The sequence below is a fragment of the Psittacula echo genome (genome assembly GCF_963264785.1).
Source record: "Psittacula echo genome assembly, chromosome: 2".
Lineage (NCBI taxonomy): Eukaryota > Metazoa > Chordata > Aves > Psittaciformes > Psittacidae > Psittacula > Psittacula echo.
Window position 1 is genome coordinate 70,252,666 of NC_137737.1, and position 17,204 is coordinate 70,269,869.

Sequence of the window (17,204 nt, forward strand, 5' to 3'; positions counted from 1 at the left end):
TGGCAGGGGGGTTGGAACTAGATGATCTTAAGGTCCTTTCCAACCCTAACTATTCTATGATTCTATGATTTGCTACTTTCTTAAATAGTTCTCTCTTCAATTTGTACCTCAAAGAATGTCTATAGCTAAATTTAATAAGCACACAACAAATACTTTAAAACTTCAAAAGTTTATTGCCCAGAATAGCTCACATGGTGCAGTTAGATTTACTTTTTTTTTCTCTCTTGTTACATGGAAATCAAGCAAAACAGTAGAAAAGATATATGGGTAACAGTAAAACAAAAGCCCAGCCTAACAATAGCCCTTTATATCCACCAAGTAATACTTAAGAAAATGGCTAACCAACCCTAGAGAAGTAGAGCATCTGGAAGACAGAGCTTTTCATGTTTATAATATAGATTCTAAACCAATATTAAATGCATTTTCTGTCCATATTGTTAATATTTTTTTCTTCATAATAGCAAATTGAAAAAAGTCTATGTGGAAAAAAATTAACTACTGCAAGACTTTCAAGCCTCAGTCATCAGCTTATGGGTTGACAGAGAGAACAGAAGGTACATGACAGAGTATTTAAAATATACAGACACCAATTAAAATCCAAACACTAAAAGGAAATGGGAACTGAAACTAAAAATTCACAAAGACAATTTTTTTGCAGCCCCTAATCTATATTTCATAATTTTTTAAGCATTTTACAGCTTTGTCAGAAAAGAAGTTGAACACACGCAGAAAAGACTTGAGAGTTTTGCTTTCGCTTACTTTGGTGCTGGTTTTTGTTCGGTTGTTTTTTTTTTTTAGGAAAGTATAACTAAATAATATTCAAATGCAGACACATCCCCTCACTTGTTATTAGCGTCCAATAGACCCACTGCTGAAGGTTGAATATGAGTAAGAATATGAAGAGCATGCTGATGCATCAAAACTTCCCCTCCTAGATCCACTGCGTGAGCCTGAACGTGAGCCAGAGCGAGAGCCAGAGCGAGAACCAGGTGCTGAGGAGACATTGTAGGGACTGGATATGCCTTTAGATGAAACGGAGGCTGCTTCCAAGAGTTTAAGCCCAGTGATGTCTTCCACCATTGATCGATTCATTGCATCTTTGTAGGATATTTTCAGTTTGGTCTTGGGGCAGGTCAAAATTTTGGGATAGCTGTTCGTGTCTTGCAATTTCTGTGAAGCACGACCATCAATCAATCCATTCCTAATGGCTTCTTCAGTAGTTATTCTTCCACGCACTTCTGGGTCCACGAGACCTCCAGTGAGGTACTGGAATTCAAGGAACCGCTGCCCAGCCTCATAAGGCAACCATTTTTCCTTCACTGCTTCAGCTGCTGACATCCTTTTGCGCCCACCCTTTATGCCTTCAAACCCTATGAAAGCCTTCTGGGCTGGTTTGAGACGTGTGGCCATATCCTGATCAATGATGCCTTGACTGGTGGCTTCCTGAAGTGAAAGCCTCTGGCCTGTGGTAGGGCATATTATGCCCCCTGTGCAGGCCTGGGCTTCAAGTAACCGTTGCCCAGTGATGCTATCCACGATGCCCCGCTGTATAGCTTCTGAAATGGAGATTTTCTCCAGGTTTTCTGTGTCAAATATGGCTGCAATAGGACTGCACTCTTCTGGGGTCTCTGAGAAAGAACCGCTCCTGATCAGCGATGAAGAACTCCTGACACTCAGCACTGTGGGAGACCGGGTCACTGACTCATGCCGAAACACCTCATCAGTGCCGTTACGGCAGGAAATCATGTCTGCAAACTGTGTCAGACTTAAGCTGCCAGAACGATACTGGTCAAAAAACTTCCTCTCAACCAGGCCTTTATCAATAGCATCTTGAATGTCATACTGGCTACCTGTTTTTCGGTCAACAAGGACTACTCTACTGCTACCATCTGATCCTGTAATAGTTATTTCTTCCCATTCACACTCCTGTTCAGCTAGTTCTGTATAGGTGTCATAATCTATGAGGCCTTTGCTGTATGCCTCCTGAACAGACATTTCCCTATTTGTTTCTGGATCTACAATGACAACCCGGCGCTTCCTAAGGGTGTTCTTCTGTGAGGTGTGCACTACTTTCTTCTTCTCTCTCAGGGGCAGAAGGCAGAGCCCTGTTGCTTCATCCTTTATGCATCTTTCTTTCAGCTGCAAGTAGGTCAAGTTCTCCTCTGTGTTGGGGTCAAAGAACCCTTTGGTGTCATCACTTGGATCACTAAGGATCTGGTTGAGCTCTTCGTTGAAGTAGCCACGCTTGTAGGCCGTCTCTACTGGCAAGCGGTAGCTCTCTTTGGGGTCAATGATTCCTCCGGTAGCAATCTGGGCCTCCAGCAAACGAATGCCATGGCCTCTCTCTATGAGCTCTTTGTTCATTGCTTGAAACAGAGAAATTATGTTTCCAGTTTCTGGGTCTTTGTACCCAGTGACAGCTCTTTCAGCAGAGAGAAGTTTCTCTTTAAATTCAATTCCAACAAGGCCTCTTTTGTAAGCTTCCTCAACAGGCAGTCTCACATTGCTGACAGGATCCACTATGAACCCTGTGGCTGCCTGGGCTTCTAGGAGTTCAAGGGCTGTCCCTGGTCTAACCAAACCTATTTTCATAGCCTGGTAAATACCAAGTTTCTCTTTAGTAGCCTCGTTGTAAATACCTGCAATACAGCTAGAGCCCTGAAGGAAATCAATAATTCTCTCGCTCACTTCTTCCACTGTGATTGCACCTGTTTCCAAGTCATTCTTTGTTGATTCCTTAATAATTCCAGCCTCGAGCAGTGCATCAGCTGAGACAGGCTGCCTGATCCCTTGGAATGACATACTCCTCTTCTGCACTGGGAGAAGGAGCAGACCTGTGTGTGGTTCAATTCTACATTTTTCTTTCAGCTGCATGTAAGTGACTGCCTTTTTGGTGGTGGGATCAATGAAGTTCTTTGTAGTGCCTTGGCAGTTGTTTAGCATCCTGTACAGGTCTTTGTCAATCAAGCCACGAGATAAAGCTATCTCTTTGGGTAGGAAAACACTGTTGACAGGATCAACGATCCCTCCTACAGCCAGCTGGGCTTCAAGCAGACGAATCCCGGTTTCTCTATCAACCAAGTTTTTCTTGATGGCTTCAGACACTGGCACAGTCTTGCCCGAGAAAGGATCTTTAAATCCTGTAATAGCCTTTTCTGCTGTATAGATTTGCTCTCTGTCATCAAAGTCGATCAGATCTCTGGCAATAGCACTGTCCACAGTTAACATCTCATTTCGGTGTGGGTCTATCACACCTCCTGTTGCTGCCTGGGCTTCTAAGAGCAGGACTGCGTTTTCTGCTGTAAGCAGCTGATTCCGCTTGGCCTCAACAAAAGAATACTTCTGTCTGGGAGAAAGAGACACCCCTGCAATAGCGCCTGCCCCTTTGAGGTAGGGTTCAATGTCAGCCGCAACTTCTTCCACTGATCTCTGTCCCTTCAGCAGTTTATCCAGTGTGAGTTTGTCTATCAGTTGACACTCATACAGCTGCATTGCTGTAATCTTCTTCCGCAACCCACAGAACAGCAACTTGGAGGCATCAATACAGAAGTCTTCCTCAGTCTGTGTAGATCTGTGGGACCCATATGGGCGTTGCTTGAGTTTCTCAATCTCTCTCTGCATTCTGAGACGCTCAGACTCCAACTCTGACTGGTTCTTAACAGCGGTCTCTTCTAGTCTGCACCGGTATCTCTCCTCAATCCGCTTGATCTCCATCTGCAGCCTTTCAATCTCAGTCCTCAGGGTGTTCTTCTCTCTCTCACTCTTCTCTCTCTCACACTGGATCTTCCTGATGGATTCCTCTGTGCGAGAGTGCTGGCTCTTCCACTGATTGAGATCATTCAGTATTTGCTGCTTCTCAGTTTCCAGACGTTGCTTCAAACGAGACTCTGATTCCAAGGTAACTTTCAAACGGTTCAGCTCCTCTTCTAATCTCTGCAGCCTAGCTTTGTCTTGCTCCAAAGCACTCATTTTTATCAGCAAGGTTTCTCTTTCTTGCATAATGTGACTATACTGATTTTTGGATTCTTGAATCCTATTCGATGCCTACAATTTTAAAGAAGAAATAAACCAAGAGAGAGCGGTTAGAGTTTATGCTGGTTAGAGTTATGCTCTCCACTTACAATGCCCTTCCAAGCCTGTCTTTTAAACCACAGTAAACTGCCACTGGAAAACATTCTAGTCACAGCAGTACTTAACCCAAGACCATGGACTCATATAAACTAGTAAAGATACACTGTCCCTTCGCTGACAATGTCTCTAGTACTGCCAGAGACCCCATTCTTTACCCATAGCCTTGATTTTCTGCTGGTTTAGTTAGCTCTTTATAACTTTCTAATACTTCTCATAGTACACTTACAAATACACAGAACATTCAGACTCATTAAGAGTCTGATACTCAGCAGATGTACCCTGGATTACTCCTACTGACCTGGTTGAATTTTTATCAGCTAAGGACTGGTCATACATGGATAAAAAGGAAATATATATGACTCAATTTTCACTTTCCTATTAGTTTCACATGTTACTTCAAACAATTTTACCTGTGCTGCTTTACATTTTAATTCACTTAAGGTCTTCATTTATGTATACATAGACACAAACACGTACAAACATGCACAACTGTATCCATAATTAAGAGAATACAAGTTTATATATTTGTAATACGTGCATTTATATTCATGCACAGATGTCAGACAATCCTAAATGTTAGTATTTTTTAAAAATCAGGATTAAGATTTTTTAAATAAAGAAAAACTGAATAAAGAAAAGAATAGCTGAGAGTGGTAATGAGAAAAAATAAAGGGCAAGTAGAGGAAAAAGCAAAAAAAAAACATTTTCATAAGTGCTCATTTGTGTATATTTAAATAGTAGCTCTTTGGAAAAGAAACCAGGCTGAAGAATGAAATATGAAAAGATGTTTTCTTTAACTTGTTTATGCTGTCACCTCAAGTTTAATAAGGGCCAATAATAAGATTTGCAAATGCCCTTAGTGACTTAGGAACATAAACCCTCAAAACAGTCAATGAAATGTAGACTTTAAGTACCTTTGGTACAGCTGACAACATGATCTTTAATCCTCACTTGTAGTAACACCTTACCCAGTTACCCACTTTCACAGCTTGTTGGTTCTGGGGTTTTTAGCTGGTATAGTTTGTGATAGCACTCAGGTCAGCCTTGAAGGACTGCTTTAACCCATTCTGACTGAAACAGCCTGGGTAAGCACACAGCCAGCATGATACACAGCTAAAGCACAGTGGTACTCCATGTATTCTCATCTTCCCCTAGGACAGATGTTGGAGACTGGCACAGACCCCAGGTTTCTCCTGGGGCAAGGGCTGAGGGCAAGGCTCAGCTAGACAGTTAAGACTGTCCTTACAGCTCCCTAGCACAGCTCCCAGGGAGTAAAGCAGCTAAGGAAGTGGCCAAATCCTGCTGGTTTTGTTTAAAAATTAACAAGGAGAAGGACCATAAAGGGGATATTAGTCGCAAGTACAGTGATGGAACTCAAACAGCAAAGCGTGAATTAAGTTGATTCAAATGGACACTGCAATTAATTATATATCTGAGAGACAGTAAAGCTGGGATCAAAATATGTATGAATACCTCTAGAGCTTGCTTTTGGAATTTTTCAATTTCCTGTCTCAATTTTTCCCTTTCTTTCTGTAAATCATTAATCAACCCCTGAAGCTCCAGGGTTTGCTTGCTGCTCATCTGAAGCTGATTCTTTAGTTCAGCAATGGCAGTATTTTTCTCATCAACTTCACTTCTGACCATTCTGAGGTCATCGTATTCCAATCTAACATTTCGCAGCTCTTCCTCCAGTAACAAGTGTTCTTTGGTTAGGTTCTCAGTGAGAGACTGAAGCCTTTCGATTTCTATTTTGCACTCATTCAAGTTCTTGCTTTTTTCCTCAGAGGTTTTCTGCAAGTGCTCATATCGTAGGTGAGCCTGTTTTAATTGCTCCTGTTCTTGGACCAACTGACGCCGCATTGTCTCGATATCAGATGTGTATTTTCTTATCTCCTCCATGTATCTCTGCTTCTCTCTCACATGACCGTCTAATACTTCTCTCTGGTGTCTAAGGTCATCTTCATTCCTCTTCTTTACAATAGACACTTCCTCTATCTGCTGTGTGAGATTAGTTATTTTAACCGATTGATCTCTGAGAGATCTCCTCATGCCTTCTATTTCCTCCTCCAGTTTCTTTCTCCTGGATGTCTCCTCCATTAGGTTTTTATTCTGCCTGCAAAGTTCCTCCTCCAGCTTGTGTTTTTGGATCTGCAAGTCTTTCACAGTGCTCTGGAACTTTGCACTTTCTTGATCCCTGCCTTTTTTCTCTTGCGAAACTCTTTCATAGTCTATTTTCAGTCTGGCCAGTTCCTGCTCTTGGATCCTCAGCTTGTTAATTGTTTCAGTAGCACTTGTGTTTGCTTTCTGCAGGTCAAACTGGACTCTTTTCAATTGACTGTTCTCATCCTCTACTTCTTTTCTCTGACTTATTTCTACATCCAACAACTTTCTCAGCCTTTCAATCTCTTTGTTTCTTTCCTTAATGGTCTTAGAAGCATCATCAAGTGACTGTTTGTACCGCATGCTTTCATCAGAGTGCCTCTGAATAACTTGTTTTAGCTCAATCTCCAGCTGCTGTTTCTTCTGAGAAAGCTCTGAGCCAGCCGCCTTCTGCTGCTGAGCATTCTCTTCTATTTTCCGTAGATTATCTGTTGTCTGGCTTATTGTATTCTTCAGTCTCCTAATTTCCTCACACAAATTCCTATTTTCTCTCATGGCATTATCAAGCTGTGTTCTATAATTATTTGTGTCCTCTTCCTTTTGCATGGTGACCTGGTGAATTGTGGTCTTTGTGATATTAATCTCAGTTTCATATTTGTTCTTTAAACTAATAATTTCCTCATCATAACTGTTCCTTACCTTAGCCAACTCATTTTCAAGTTCCCATCGGCTTTTAGCCTCTTCCTGAAGCTGAACCTTTAGCCTTTCCAGCTCCTTAGTTTTATCCTGAATAGTTGAGGCAGCCTCCTCAAGAGCCTGCTTGTATCTTGAGTTGTCTTCACCACGGAGCTGAATGATCTGTTTCAGCTCCAGCTCTAACTGATGCTTTTGCTGTGACACCTCAGAACTGCAAGCCTTTTGCTGAAGAGCATCTTCTTCTGCCCTCCTCCGTTGATCTGTGGTTTGCAGAATGGCATCATTCAGCCTCACAATCTCATCCTTAAGGTCTCTGTTTTCTCTTGTCAGTCTGTCAACCTGGGCTCTGAGGCCTTTTGCATCATCATCTTTCTGTGCAGCTATCTGCTGGATTGTGGTCTTCTTAATATTAATTTCTGTTTCATACTTGTTCTTTAAATTACTCATCTCCTCGCTAAACTGGTTTCTTACCTTAGCCAGCTCATTTTCATACTCCCTCTTCCGTGTGCCTTCATCCTGAAGAAGAACCCTTAATCTTTCTATCTCGTACTCCTTCTCCTTGATGACCTTCTCAGACTCTAACTTTTGCCAACCAAGGCTGTCTTTCTCGTTTTGCCTTGTTTTCTGCAGCTGGTCATAGTCATTCTTCTGCTGCTCATATCTATCCTCCAGCAACTTCCTTTTCCTTTTCTCATCTTCAATCTCGTAAGTCAGCCTGGTTATTCTGTCATTTAGATCCTTTATTTGGGCATAACATTTGTCCAGATTTTGCTTAGCAGAATTTCCATCCATTTCAGCTTGTCTTTTCATCTCCTCCAAACTCATCAGCTTTGCCTTGAGCTGAGAAATATCCATCTGGTACTTTTGTAGATTTTGCTCCAGGAATTTATGTTTGTTGTTTGTCTCTGAGTTTGAATCCCTGGCAAGCCTGAGTTCTTCTTCCAGGAGTTCGATTTTGGTGTTTTTCATCTGCAAAATGATAGCAGAAAAACAAGTAAAAAACCCCACATAAACACTTCTGACAACTATTTCAAAATCATCACATGAAACACAGTATACACTTGTAACACTGACAATTTACAAAGCGTTCTTTTCTTAGCTTCAATGAGAGCTCAAAATCCTTTTCTATTTAATGTCATCAAGCCAAAATCTGGAATCCTTTTTATCCAGTGTCAGACCTTATTCAGAAATCAGCATAATGACTTTCAGAGGGAAAGTGGTACTTGACGGGGGGAGGGAGATGCAATACAGATAGTAAAATCTGATGTACCAAGAGTTCACCAGCAAAGTATTAAATAGCCTTTTTTAGAATCTCCAATATTTTCAAACAGGTGATTCACATTCAGTATATGTGACCTCTTAAATGGGCCTCTCTGTTTCCACAGAGCTTTATCAAATCAGGAGTTACTCCATTTGAAACACTTTAGAAATGGCTTGAAATAAGGTGTGGCTCCTTAACCATGAGGAGCAAGGAGGTAACTGTACTGTCACTGAGGTCAAGGCTGTGATGAGGAGAGAAGCACCTCCTATTGACCAAGAAGGCTTCTCCATCTCACAGATGACATTGGTAACTTCGCAAGACACTGCACTCTTTGACAAAAGATGCATGAATCTGCTTATATACCTCCTTCATGGGACAGCACTGGGCTCAGGATATAGTTTTGTGGACTGTTTTGCACTGTACTTAAACAGGAATTCTTTATCAGTGATAGCTTGTTAACCTGTGATAAAAATGGAAGGTGAAGAAAATAAGAGTCAGATTACCTTTAAGTCCTCCATACTCTTTAACATTTCACTTAAGAATCTGTAGTAATCTCCTGATCTTGTAAGAAGCTCTATGTAGCGAGACTGAGCCTCATTAGCCTTGAAAAGAAAAATCATTGTTAGCAGCTTGTACTACAGTTAGATATGAACATACTTATGTCTCAGATCATTTAACAGGTTCCAACCCACTTGAGAAAACATATCACTTGACAAAGTAAAAAGGAAATTCTCCTCCTCACAAATTCACACGACTTTCTGGGGACCCCAAATGTATAAATTTTCCCTTCTCATAAACCCACACCCTCTTTTTCAAGATTATTTTCTCCCACTGCTGATGTGACATTAAATCTAAGGCTTCATCCCTGGTTCATCATGCTCCTCCTGTCTGACTGTCACAGTTAACCTAAGTTAAACTTTAATAGTAGTTAATTCTCAGGTTGAAAGTGACTAAACAACTTGGGGCACGGATCTTATTTTCTCACAATATGTATGCAGTGGACACTGAATAGGAATTAGGTAAATTCCTGAGGGCTAATCTACTGTCTAAATGAGCCCAAGTATGATTTTACAGCACAGTGACTGTTCTGCACTAATTTCTTGTGCTTGTATGCTTAGCACACCTTACTAATGGCAGTGCTAATTATTCGAATCCAGCTGGATATGTGTCACAATGGCTCACACAGACAAACAAATCTATTCAAAAGATTGATGGGGAGGAAGGAAGGAAGGATACCTCTTGCACAATCAGCACTGCAGGAGACTGAACAACGCTCTTCTTGATAGGTATGTTGAGCAATGTTTCTAATCCAGAACTGTAGGAAGCAACCTGTAGTTCATAATCCTGTAAAACAACAGGGAAAGTTAAGACCCATTTAGCAACCACCAAAGAACTCTCTAGGAATCTGGATTTCCCAAAAACTTCCAAAAAAGTTTTGGGGCTGTTTTGGTTTATTTTTTTAACAAAAAGCTACATTTTCCCTTGTTTATATCTCTGACCACATACATATGACCCTCTATCATAAACAGAAACAAGTTCAAGTATCACTGTGGAGACTCGTGCAGGAGAATAACAAAGGGAAAAAGAGAAAAAAGCATTTTGCAAAAAAGGGAAGACAGGTGTTTCTGTTAGTTGAGGTTTCACCTGGAGGTGAAAAAGATTCATGGCAGCAAATGGTCTAGGTACTGATATCAATCAAAACTTCATCAGAAATAACTGTCTCTGCACCTCTTTCATATCACATATGCCACATTGCACACCATTCCTCCTGCTAATCTGCATTTGTCTTGCCTCCTAGACCAGATCCTAATCAGACCTAATTCCTAAATTACCAATAATTCTCTACTCTTTTTTTTTTTTAACATGTGAAGTGGAAAGTTTGGTCTGGCTAGAGGGAGGCTTTGATTCTCCTGAAGAGAAGTTCTCACTGGTATCTCCTGCATCAGCCTGTAGTCTTCAGTTGGCAAGTAAACAGATTGCTTTCATTATATTTTGTACACACAAGCATTTCACCCCAGCAATTTCTGTACGTACACATCTGTGAGCCAACATTTTACCTGCCAGCAGAGCAGAGAGAATGGGACCAGGAAAAACCACACCCCATAAAAATGTTGAAATCCAAGTACCTTAATTGCAGCTGAACATTGGTCTGCGTGCTTGAGAAGCTCCTCAACTTTGTCTCGCTTCCCACAGATTTCGCTGTGCAAGTTCTGTCAAGAAAAAAGTGAGCTGTAAAGCATTCCCTAAGGATTTACAAGTATTTCCTCCTGTAGACACAATCTCTATCAGAAGGCACCTGCAGTATGAGACCACTGCATCCCCAGAGGCTGAGACCTGAAATTACCTGTAGCTGTGCAGTTTTCACAACAACAAGCTCTCTGTGCCTAAGAAGGTTGTCCTCAAAAGGAACACCTACCAACTGAACAACCCCCAGAGCTGGGGAGTTCCTTGACTTTAACTTAGATGTATTTCCTCACTTTTTATTTTTGTGCTATAATTTATCCCGTAAGTTGCATCACCACACAGTCCCTTAATTCAAAGCTGATATTGTAAAAGTGTCAGTGATCATACAGGAGCCAAAATGGCCTTGTTCATAACCTGTAGCAGTGCTGACAGAAAGTAACGAGGATGATATTTTCTCTCTCCTGCCTTCTGCACATTTTTGGTAGCTTGTGCACTTTATAGTTCAAAACAGGCCATTGTATTGCAGATTGCTTTGATACTGGTATTTTCTAAACAGCAAAAGAATTTAAAACCTGGATAACTGAAGACAACTCATTCAGGTGCTGCATACCTTCTGATCATGTAGATATCTCATGATAGCATTACAATCACAAAGCTTCATGCCCTCGATAGCATCCTGCCTGCGCTTGGCATCACAGATCCATTTGCACAGCGCCTGGTAGAGATCTCGGTAAGTTTTCAGCTGTTTGATCTGCCTTTCTAAATCCCACGATCTAGAAAAAAAAAAAAGGAAAACCTGTCAAAATGGGAAATGCATTCTCTTTCTCTCACCTTAAACATTTTTTAGAAAAAGACACAGTAATAAATGAGGTAAAACTGTGAGAAGCTTTGCAAGGAGATTCTGAACAACAGCTCAATAAAGCATTAGAAAAAAAATCCCTGGGATTTTTTTTTTTACTTAATTCTTAGTGTTAATTTTTTAACCCTCACATCTATGGTGTTCAGGAATAAGCAAGGTTGCTTTGTTTGCAGGGGACTGGAAGTATTTAACCAAAGATCATTAGCAAGAATTTAAAAAAATAATAATTACAACAACTCTGTAGCACATAGGTTAGAAATTTAAATTACTAAATTTTCCTGCTTGTTCTTACACAATCCCTTTTAAAGTATACTCAATCTATTCACGGTTGCTCTAGTCTTATTGCCCTGAAGTGTCCTCTGGAAGTGATCATTAAGTGCACATTAGTTGTTTTAGACTGACTGTTAAGATTATTTTAGTAGCAATAGCAATATGGAAGAAGCTATTAGGAAGTATGTGCAAACCTGTTGTCTATCTGCTTGTCAACTCTTTGCCAGCGGTCTATTAGCTGGGTAACTTTGTCACAGAACTTTCCAATGTCCATGTCATACAGGGTGTATGACTGGCAAGACTGCGAGTGAATCTGAAGTGTTCTCTGCAGCTCATTTTCCAGGGCATTCAGTAGTGACTTCTTCATGTTTAGGTCTGCTTTCATTTTCTGGAGAAAAAAACAAAATGCTCTCATACATTTTACTCTTATGGGGATACTTTAATCACCAACCATTAACCACATGCACAAGTGTTGGGATCTAAAGGTTTCAGTAGGGTAGGTACACTGATGTCACCTGGATTTAAATAGTTAAAGTGAAATACCTACTTTAGTAAATAGAGTTTGACTTAAGAACGTGTTTAAAGTTAGACTCACTCTTAAATGATTTGCTAAACCAAAGCTCTCTGCTGTCATCTTCTGTAGCTGATGCTTCAGTTTCTCAGAACTATGCAGAGCAGTTACAAAAAAAAAAAAAAAAAAGGAAGAGCCTGCCTTGCTTGTTCCTAGAAACAACTGACTAGAAAATTCAACTGATCTATAAAAGATTCCTGCATTCGCAACAGCTCTGGAATCAAGCCTCAGGGTGCGCATATCCAGCTTTCAAATGTTATCTAAAAATCTGCATAGTTTCATAAGTGATACAAATCAACAGGTAATTTTGTACAGAAATGGATTATGGAGACCTTCCACACCACTGTTTTTGCTATGCTGGTTGCAACAACCAGGGGATGGAAGGAGTAGAAACCTGTACATTCCAATAATTTGCAGAAGCGCTGTATGTCTATGCAGTAAAATACAACAGTATCAGCATTTCCATCTCCTGTGGTTTCAGAAGGGTTTCACCCAGCTTAATAGACCAGTGCTGCCAGCTAAAAGTTTTGCCTTGCTGCGTCCTTGGGTACTGGCCTCTCACCTTCAGACAAGCCCGGTAAGCCTCTACTTTATCAAGATCCAAAGGAACAGTTTCCTCTTCAGAGAGTCTGACTTCATAAACTCTGATCACATCTTCTGTTTGTAGAATAACCTGGAGCAGACATCTCAGTGCATTCAAGCTAAAATAAGTAATACAAAACAAATCCATTATGGACTGGGGTAGGAAAGGTGGTATTTCTAATTAACTGCAGATCATTAATTAAAGAGAATAGACAATACAGAAGAAATTTCAGGGATATCCATGACTCTCTCTTTTTTGTTTGCTTTTTTTAAGTCTTCCAGGAAGGAGAAGAAAGTCACATAAGTGTCTGTTTCTACCCACATGTACAGCATTTGTAAGAAAGAAGGTGCAATTTTACACTATGGGTAACAAAAGGCAGGTTTCTGTACTAACAATTATGAAGAAAGTGAGTATTTTATTGCTATAACTTCAATTTTCTTACCTGTCTAAGTAGCCAGCAGAAACACCATTAATATTTTCCAGTTTTTGAAACAGGGCATTTATCTCTGACTGCAAGTACACATACTTTTCACAGCCTCTGAAATTAGGCAGCAAGTCCTTATGCTTATTGAGGGTTTCAGCCATTATTTGAGAGTCATTCTGTACACCCTGAAGAAAAAGAATGCCCGATTTACACATTTTGGTGGCTGAATGATCATTCTACAACACATGCGAAATCACTCTCCTTATCCAAATAGCCTGCTAACCAGCTTGACCGAGGACTGAAGCAGTGCAAGTTTGCTTTCTGCAAAGTAACATTGGGTGGTTTCTTTTTTGCACAGTTCACAACAGCCAATACCTCTTTTGAGCACCTCGTCCACTCTGAAACTCAGCTCTGTTGAAAGCAGACTACTTTACTGCTAGCTGCCTACTGTACTCTGTAGACGTGCCAAAGTCCTTCTACTCTTAAAGACTTTTGCAACCTCATTGCCTCACGAGACTTTCTCATATGCTGAACCTCTTCTCTTTTCTTACTAATCTGTCTCCAGCCTTCTTCAAATCTTAAGAACTGGGAGAGGGAGAAGCCTGTAAGCCCCACTTACCCATTCTGCATCCCACAGACAGCACTTCAGAGGTTGGTAGTAAAGTAGGGTCCATTGAAAAGGATTTTAATAGTACTTTAACCTAGATGAGGCTTAACATGAGCTCATGTTCACTTTACATTAGGCTTTCTGTATTCTTTGCCTGACAGAATTTGACTTCTAAAACCCAAGAGTCAACTTTTTCTACTTAGGAGTTAAACTTCAATTCAAATCATCATGGTTAGCTTCCAATTGAGAATTCTGTGCACAGGATGTGTGTCTTTTCCAGCTGATTAAAAATACAACTGCAGTATGCTCTGAAGCACGAGTCAAACCAAGCTTGAGATGCTCAAAGAAAAACATCCACAATTACCTCTAAATCCTTTATTCTGACTGTAAAGTCATGCACAGCCCCTTGATCCACTCCAAGAGGAGCTCTTTGAACCATCTGAACCTCAGAAGCTTCTATCTGACGCCGCAGTTTCTGAAGCTCCATCAGCAGCCAAGCCTCCTGCTTCTCATGTTCTCGATTTCTCTCATTAACAATAATGGTGCTTGAGGAACTCACAGGACAGCTCTCAGTTGGGACCACTGTAAAACGATTGGGTAAATGTCAGCTGCCAGAGTACGGAGTAGCTACATACAGAAAGTCAATGTAGTGCCCAAGCACCCTAAGCATTGAGTTTATCTGTAGAACTGAGAACAGGACCCTTATGCAGCTATTTCGAGGAATGAAATTTCTCCTTCCCAAAGACAAACTTGTTTCCTCAAATGCAGCAGTGATGTTTTGCTTGCTAATAACTGAAAACATGTCAGGTGGACTAAATTCTGTTTTTCCATGAACTTTGGAGGGCTATTCCCAGATTCACACCAAAGGAAGGAAGAACAAAACATACTCTTCCCTGCCAGTTTTGTTATGTTGGGAGACAGCAGTAAAACACTGAACATGTTTCCATTCATATGTTTATGAGAACATTATCAAATAATGAGAATGCACCACCCCCACCTCGAACAAAGAAATCCAAGCAGTCCAATCTCTACAAAAAGCAAGAAAATGACAAACCTGTTTGTGGCTGCCGTGGTTGATTGGGCAGTTGTATAATCAATGTTTGGTAGTGCTTCTGAGCATCAGTGAACTGAGTCTGGATCTTTCGTTTGTCTTCATCACCAAACATCTCTGAGCCTTGGCTGTTCCTGAGGAATTCTTGATAATGGATCTCCAGGTCAGTTATTATTTTCTGGTAGTCTTCCTTACGCATTGTTTTCAGCTGAAATGAGAAACAAGAGAATTTTTTAAAAAGAACAGAAAAATTGGGGAAGGTTTATGACTAGTTAATCATCAAGGAACAATCTAATCTAATAACAAAAAAATCTAAAGAAATCACATTTTAGAATAAAACCCACCTGAGCTGCCTATAAAAGTATGGTGCTAAAAGTGCCCTTTGAGCTGATCTATTCTTCTTATCATCATTTCATAACTTGAGAATAATTTGAAATTCTACCTCTTACTCTGTCTATTCATGCCCTTGTACAGTGGGAACAAGTACAGCAAGTATGTAATATATCTCCTTAGCTAATCTTCCTGTTTATCCATACCATGTTTGAATGGGAAAGAACTTTGCTTCTCCTTTAATAAAATGGCAACTTCCATATATAACTGTTGGTGCAACCCAGGAAAAAAGAAGGCCCATGGTATTGCAGAACATACATTTGCACAGGTCGTAGGAAGCACTGTTTGGGACAACAGAGGTCAGGTCATGCTGACCCCAGTCTACAGGTAAGGCCAGCTGGTATCCTACCTTAGCAATAGTCATCGCTCTGATCTTCTCAATGTCGATCATGCAGTAATGCCAAGACACCAGGCTCTTCATGTTGATATACAGCTGGTTCCACAAAGCTAAAATAGCTTCATAGTACTGCTCGATTCTGAGATGGGAAAAGAAATTCCATGGTCAAAATGCATCTGCCCTTGTAGCATAGCTACAAAACATCCCAAGAAACATCCATCAGATGTGAAGTGTGTTAAGGTTTGTTCTCTACTTGAGAAAAAATCTTGGAAATTAACTTATCCATAACTTTCACTATTAGAGATGAGGAAAACCTTGTAAAAGTTAAGTTTAAAATACTGCCAACCTAGCAAAAACTTTAAAATAGGTTTTAAATATGCCAACCCAAATCCCAGAAAGCTTCACTGAAGTGAATTTCCTCAAGTCAAGGGTCCAGCCCTTATTACCCCATCCTGTAAGGGTCAGGGAGCACTGTGATCAAGGCACAGACCAGATTTTGTGATTGGCTGCTATTTTGAGAGAACTATTCTATCTACTCCCAGTGGTAGGTGTCCAAACCCAGGCAGCAACTCACTTAGTAGCAAGATCCACTGCTAATGGATTTGGGGGTGGGATGATAAGACTAACAGATGGCACTAGCATATCCACTCCTCCGGGGCCAGTCACCAGCCACTTGCTGCGCTCGTTATTGTCCTTCAGGATACATTCATCTCCTTTGCGCACTGTTTTCTGTAAGAAACACACAAAACCCATTTTTTAATTTACTTAAGTAGATGGGGTTTCCAGGAGAGACAGACAAGATGCATGTAGATCACAGAAGTGGGAGTGGTTCCCAGCTGCCAGGTCTAGGTGTGCATCGTGGCTTCATAATGGGGCAAGAGATCAGTACAGATCAACCCCTTCTCCCTGAATCTGGTTTCCATGTGAAGAAAACAGAGAAAATCAAGTGGAAGCCACAGAACACCCTGAGTAGTTGTTGCCAGCCCAGTTCATCAGGTCAAGTCTTCAAGCTTGCCACGACCCGTATCAAAGACTGAATATGGACACATGCCCACAATAAGCTATGCAACCATGTATGGCTGTAAGCCAGTGACCTGCAGACATACGAATGCTTAGTACTGCACCTATATTTGTGATGGGACTGGAAGCAAGTGCAATAGCTAAATTCATCAACTGCCAGAAATCCTGACACCATGTGGCCACATATGTGGCCACGGTGCACGTTACAGCCCGCTCACATCCAAGATGGAGAGGCTCCTCCTATAATTTATCCAGTCTGTCCTCTACCTGCATCATGCCTGTACAGCCAGCAAATACATTAACTAGTAAAAGGCTTTGCATTGATCTCAGCACGGAGTGTCTCCAGACTTGTCTGGGCTAACTTTCATCTGAGCAGAATTTAGCTTGCTTAAAGTAACTAGCAAGTAGTCAGGTAACTGTTGCCTAAATTTGTTTACTTTTGCTTATAGTAACAATTAATTACTGTATGTGAGCTGAACTCCTATGACTCTGGAATAAAGTGTGGTTTGGAAAAGTGCAGACTCAGAGTGCATAGCAGAAAACTCAGACTGTAAATACAAATCACAGTGATCAATTACTGGTCGCTACAAGAGTGCAACCTAATGAATCAGATAAAACAAGTTTTACACATAACAGAATAGAAAAACTGGGTAATTGGGAACCAATGAAGAGAAACATCATGCAAGCATAAAACACATCTAAGCCTACTGTTAACAGAAA

At 40.7% G+C, this 17,204-nt stretch overlaps 1 protein-coding gene across 2 annotated transcripts in view; it reads right to left on the minus strand.

Moving 5' to 3' along the window:
- Positions 1–563: 563 nt before the first annotated feature.
- Positions 564–17,204, minus strand: part of DSP (desmoplakin) — a gene marked incomplete at its 5' end in the record, with an annotated part of 37,449 nt that continues 20,808 nt past the window's right edge. Inside the window, 13 exons of one of the 2 annotated variants that reach the window (XM_080610725.1) lie at positions 564–4,044; positions 5,605–7,896; positions 8,692–8,790; positions 9,425–9,532; positions 10,315–10,398; positions 10,983–11,145; positions 11,696–11,889; positions 12,635–12,773; positions 13,098–13,264; positions 14,051–14,268; positions 14,741–14,945; positions 15,477–15,603; positions 16,039–16,193. In XM_080610725.1, coding sequence (XP_080466851.1) covers positions 850–4,044; positions 5,605–7,896; positions 8,692–8,790; positions 9,425–9,532; positions 10,315–10,398; positions 10,983–11,145; positions 11,696–11,889; positions 12,635–12,773; positions 13,098–13,264; positions 14,051–14,268; positions 14,741–14,945; positions 15,477–15,603; positions 16,039–16,193 — 7,146 coding nt within the window. In that variant the 3' untranslated portion in view covers positions 564–849. Of the gene's footprint in view, positions 4,045–5,604; positions 7,897–8,691; positions 8,791–9,424; positions 9,533–10,314; positions 10,399–10,982; positions 11,146–11,695; positions 11,890–12,634; positions 12,774–13,097; positions 13,265–14,050; positions 14,269–14,736; positions 14,946–15,476; positions 15,604–16,038; positions 16,194–17,204 lie in introns of both variants that reach the window. The other variant, XM_080610726.1, reaches the window with a different exon arrangement.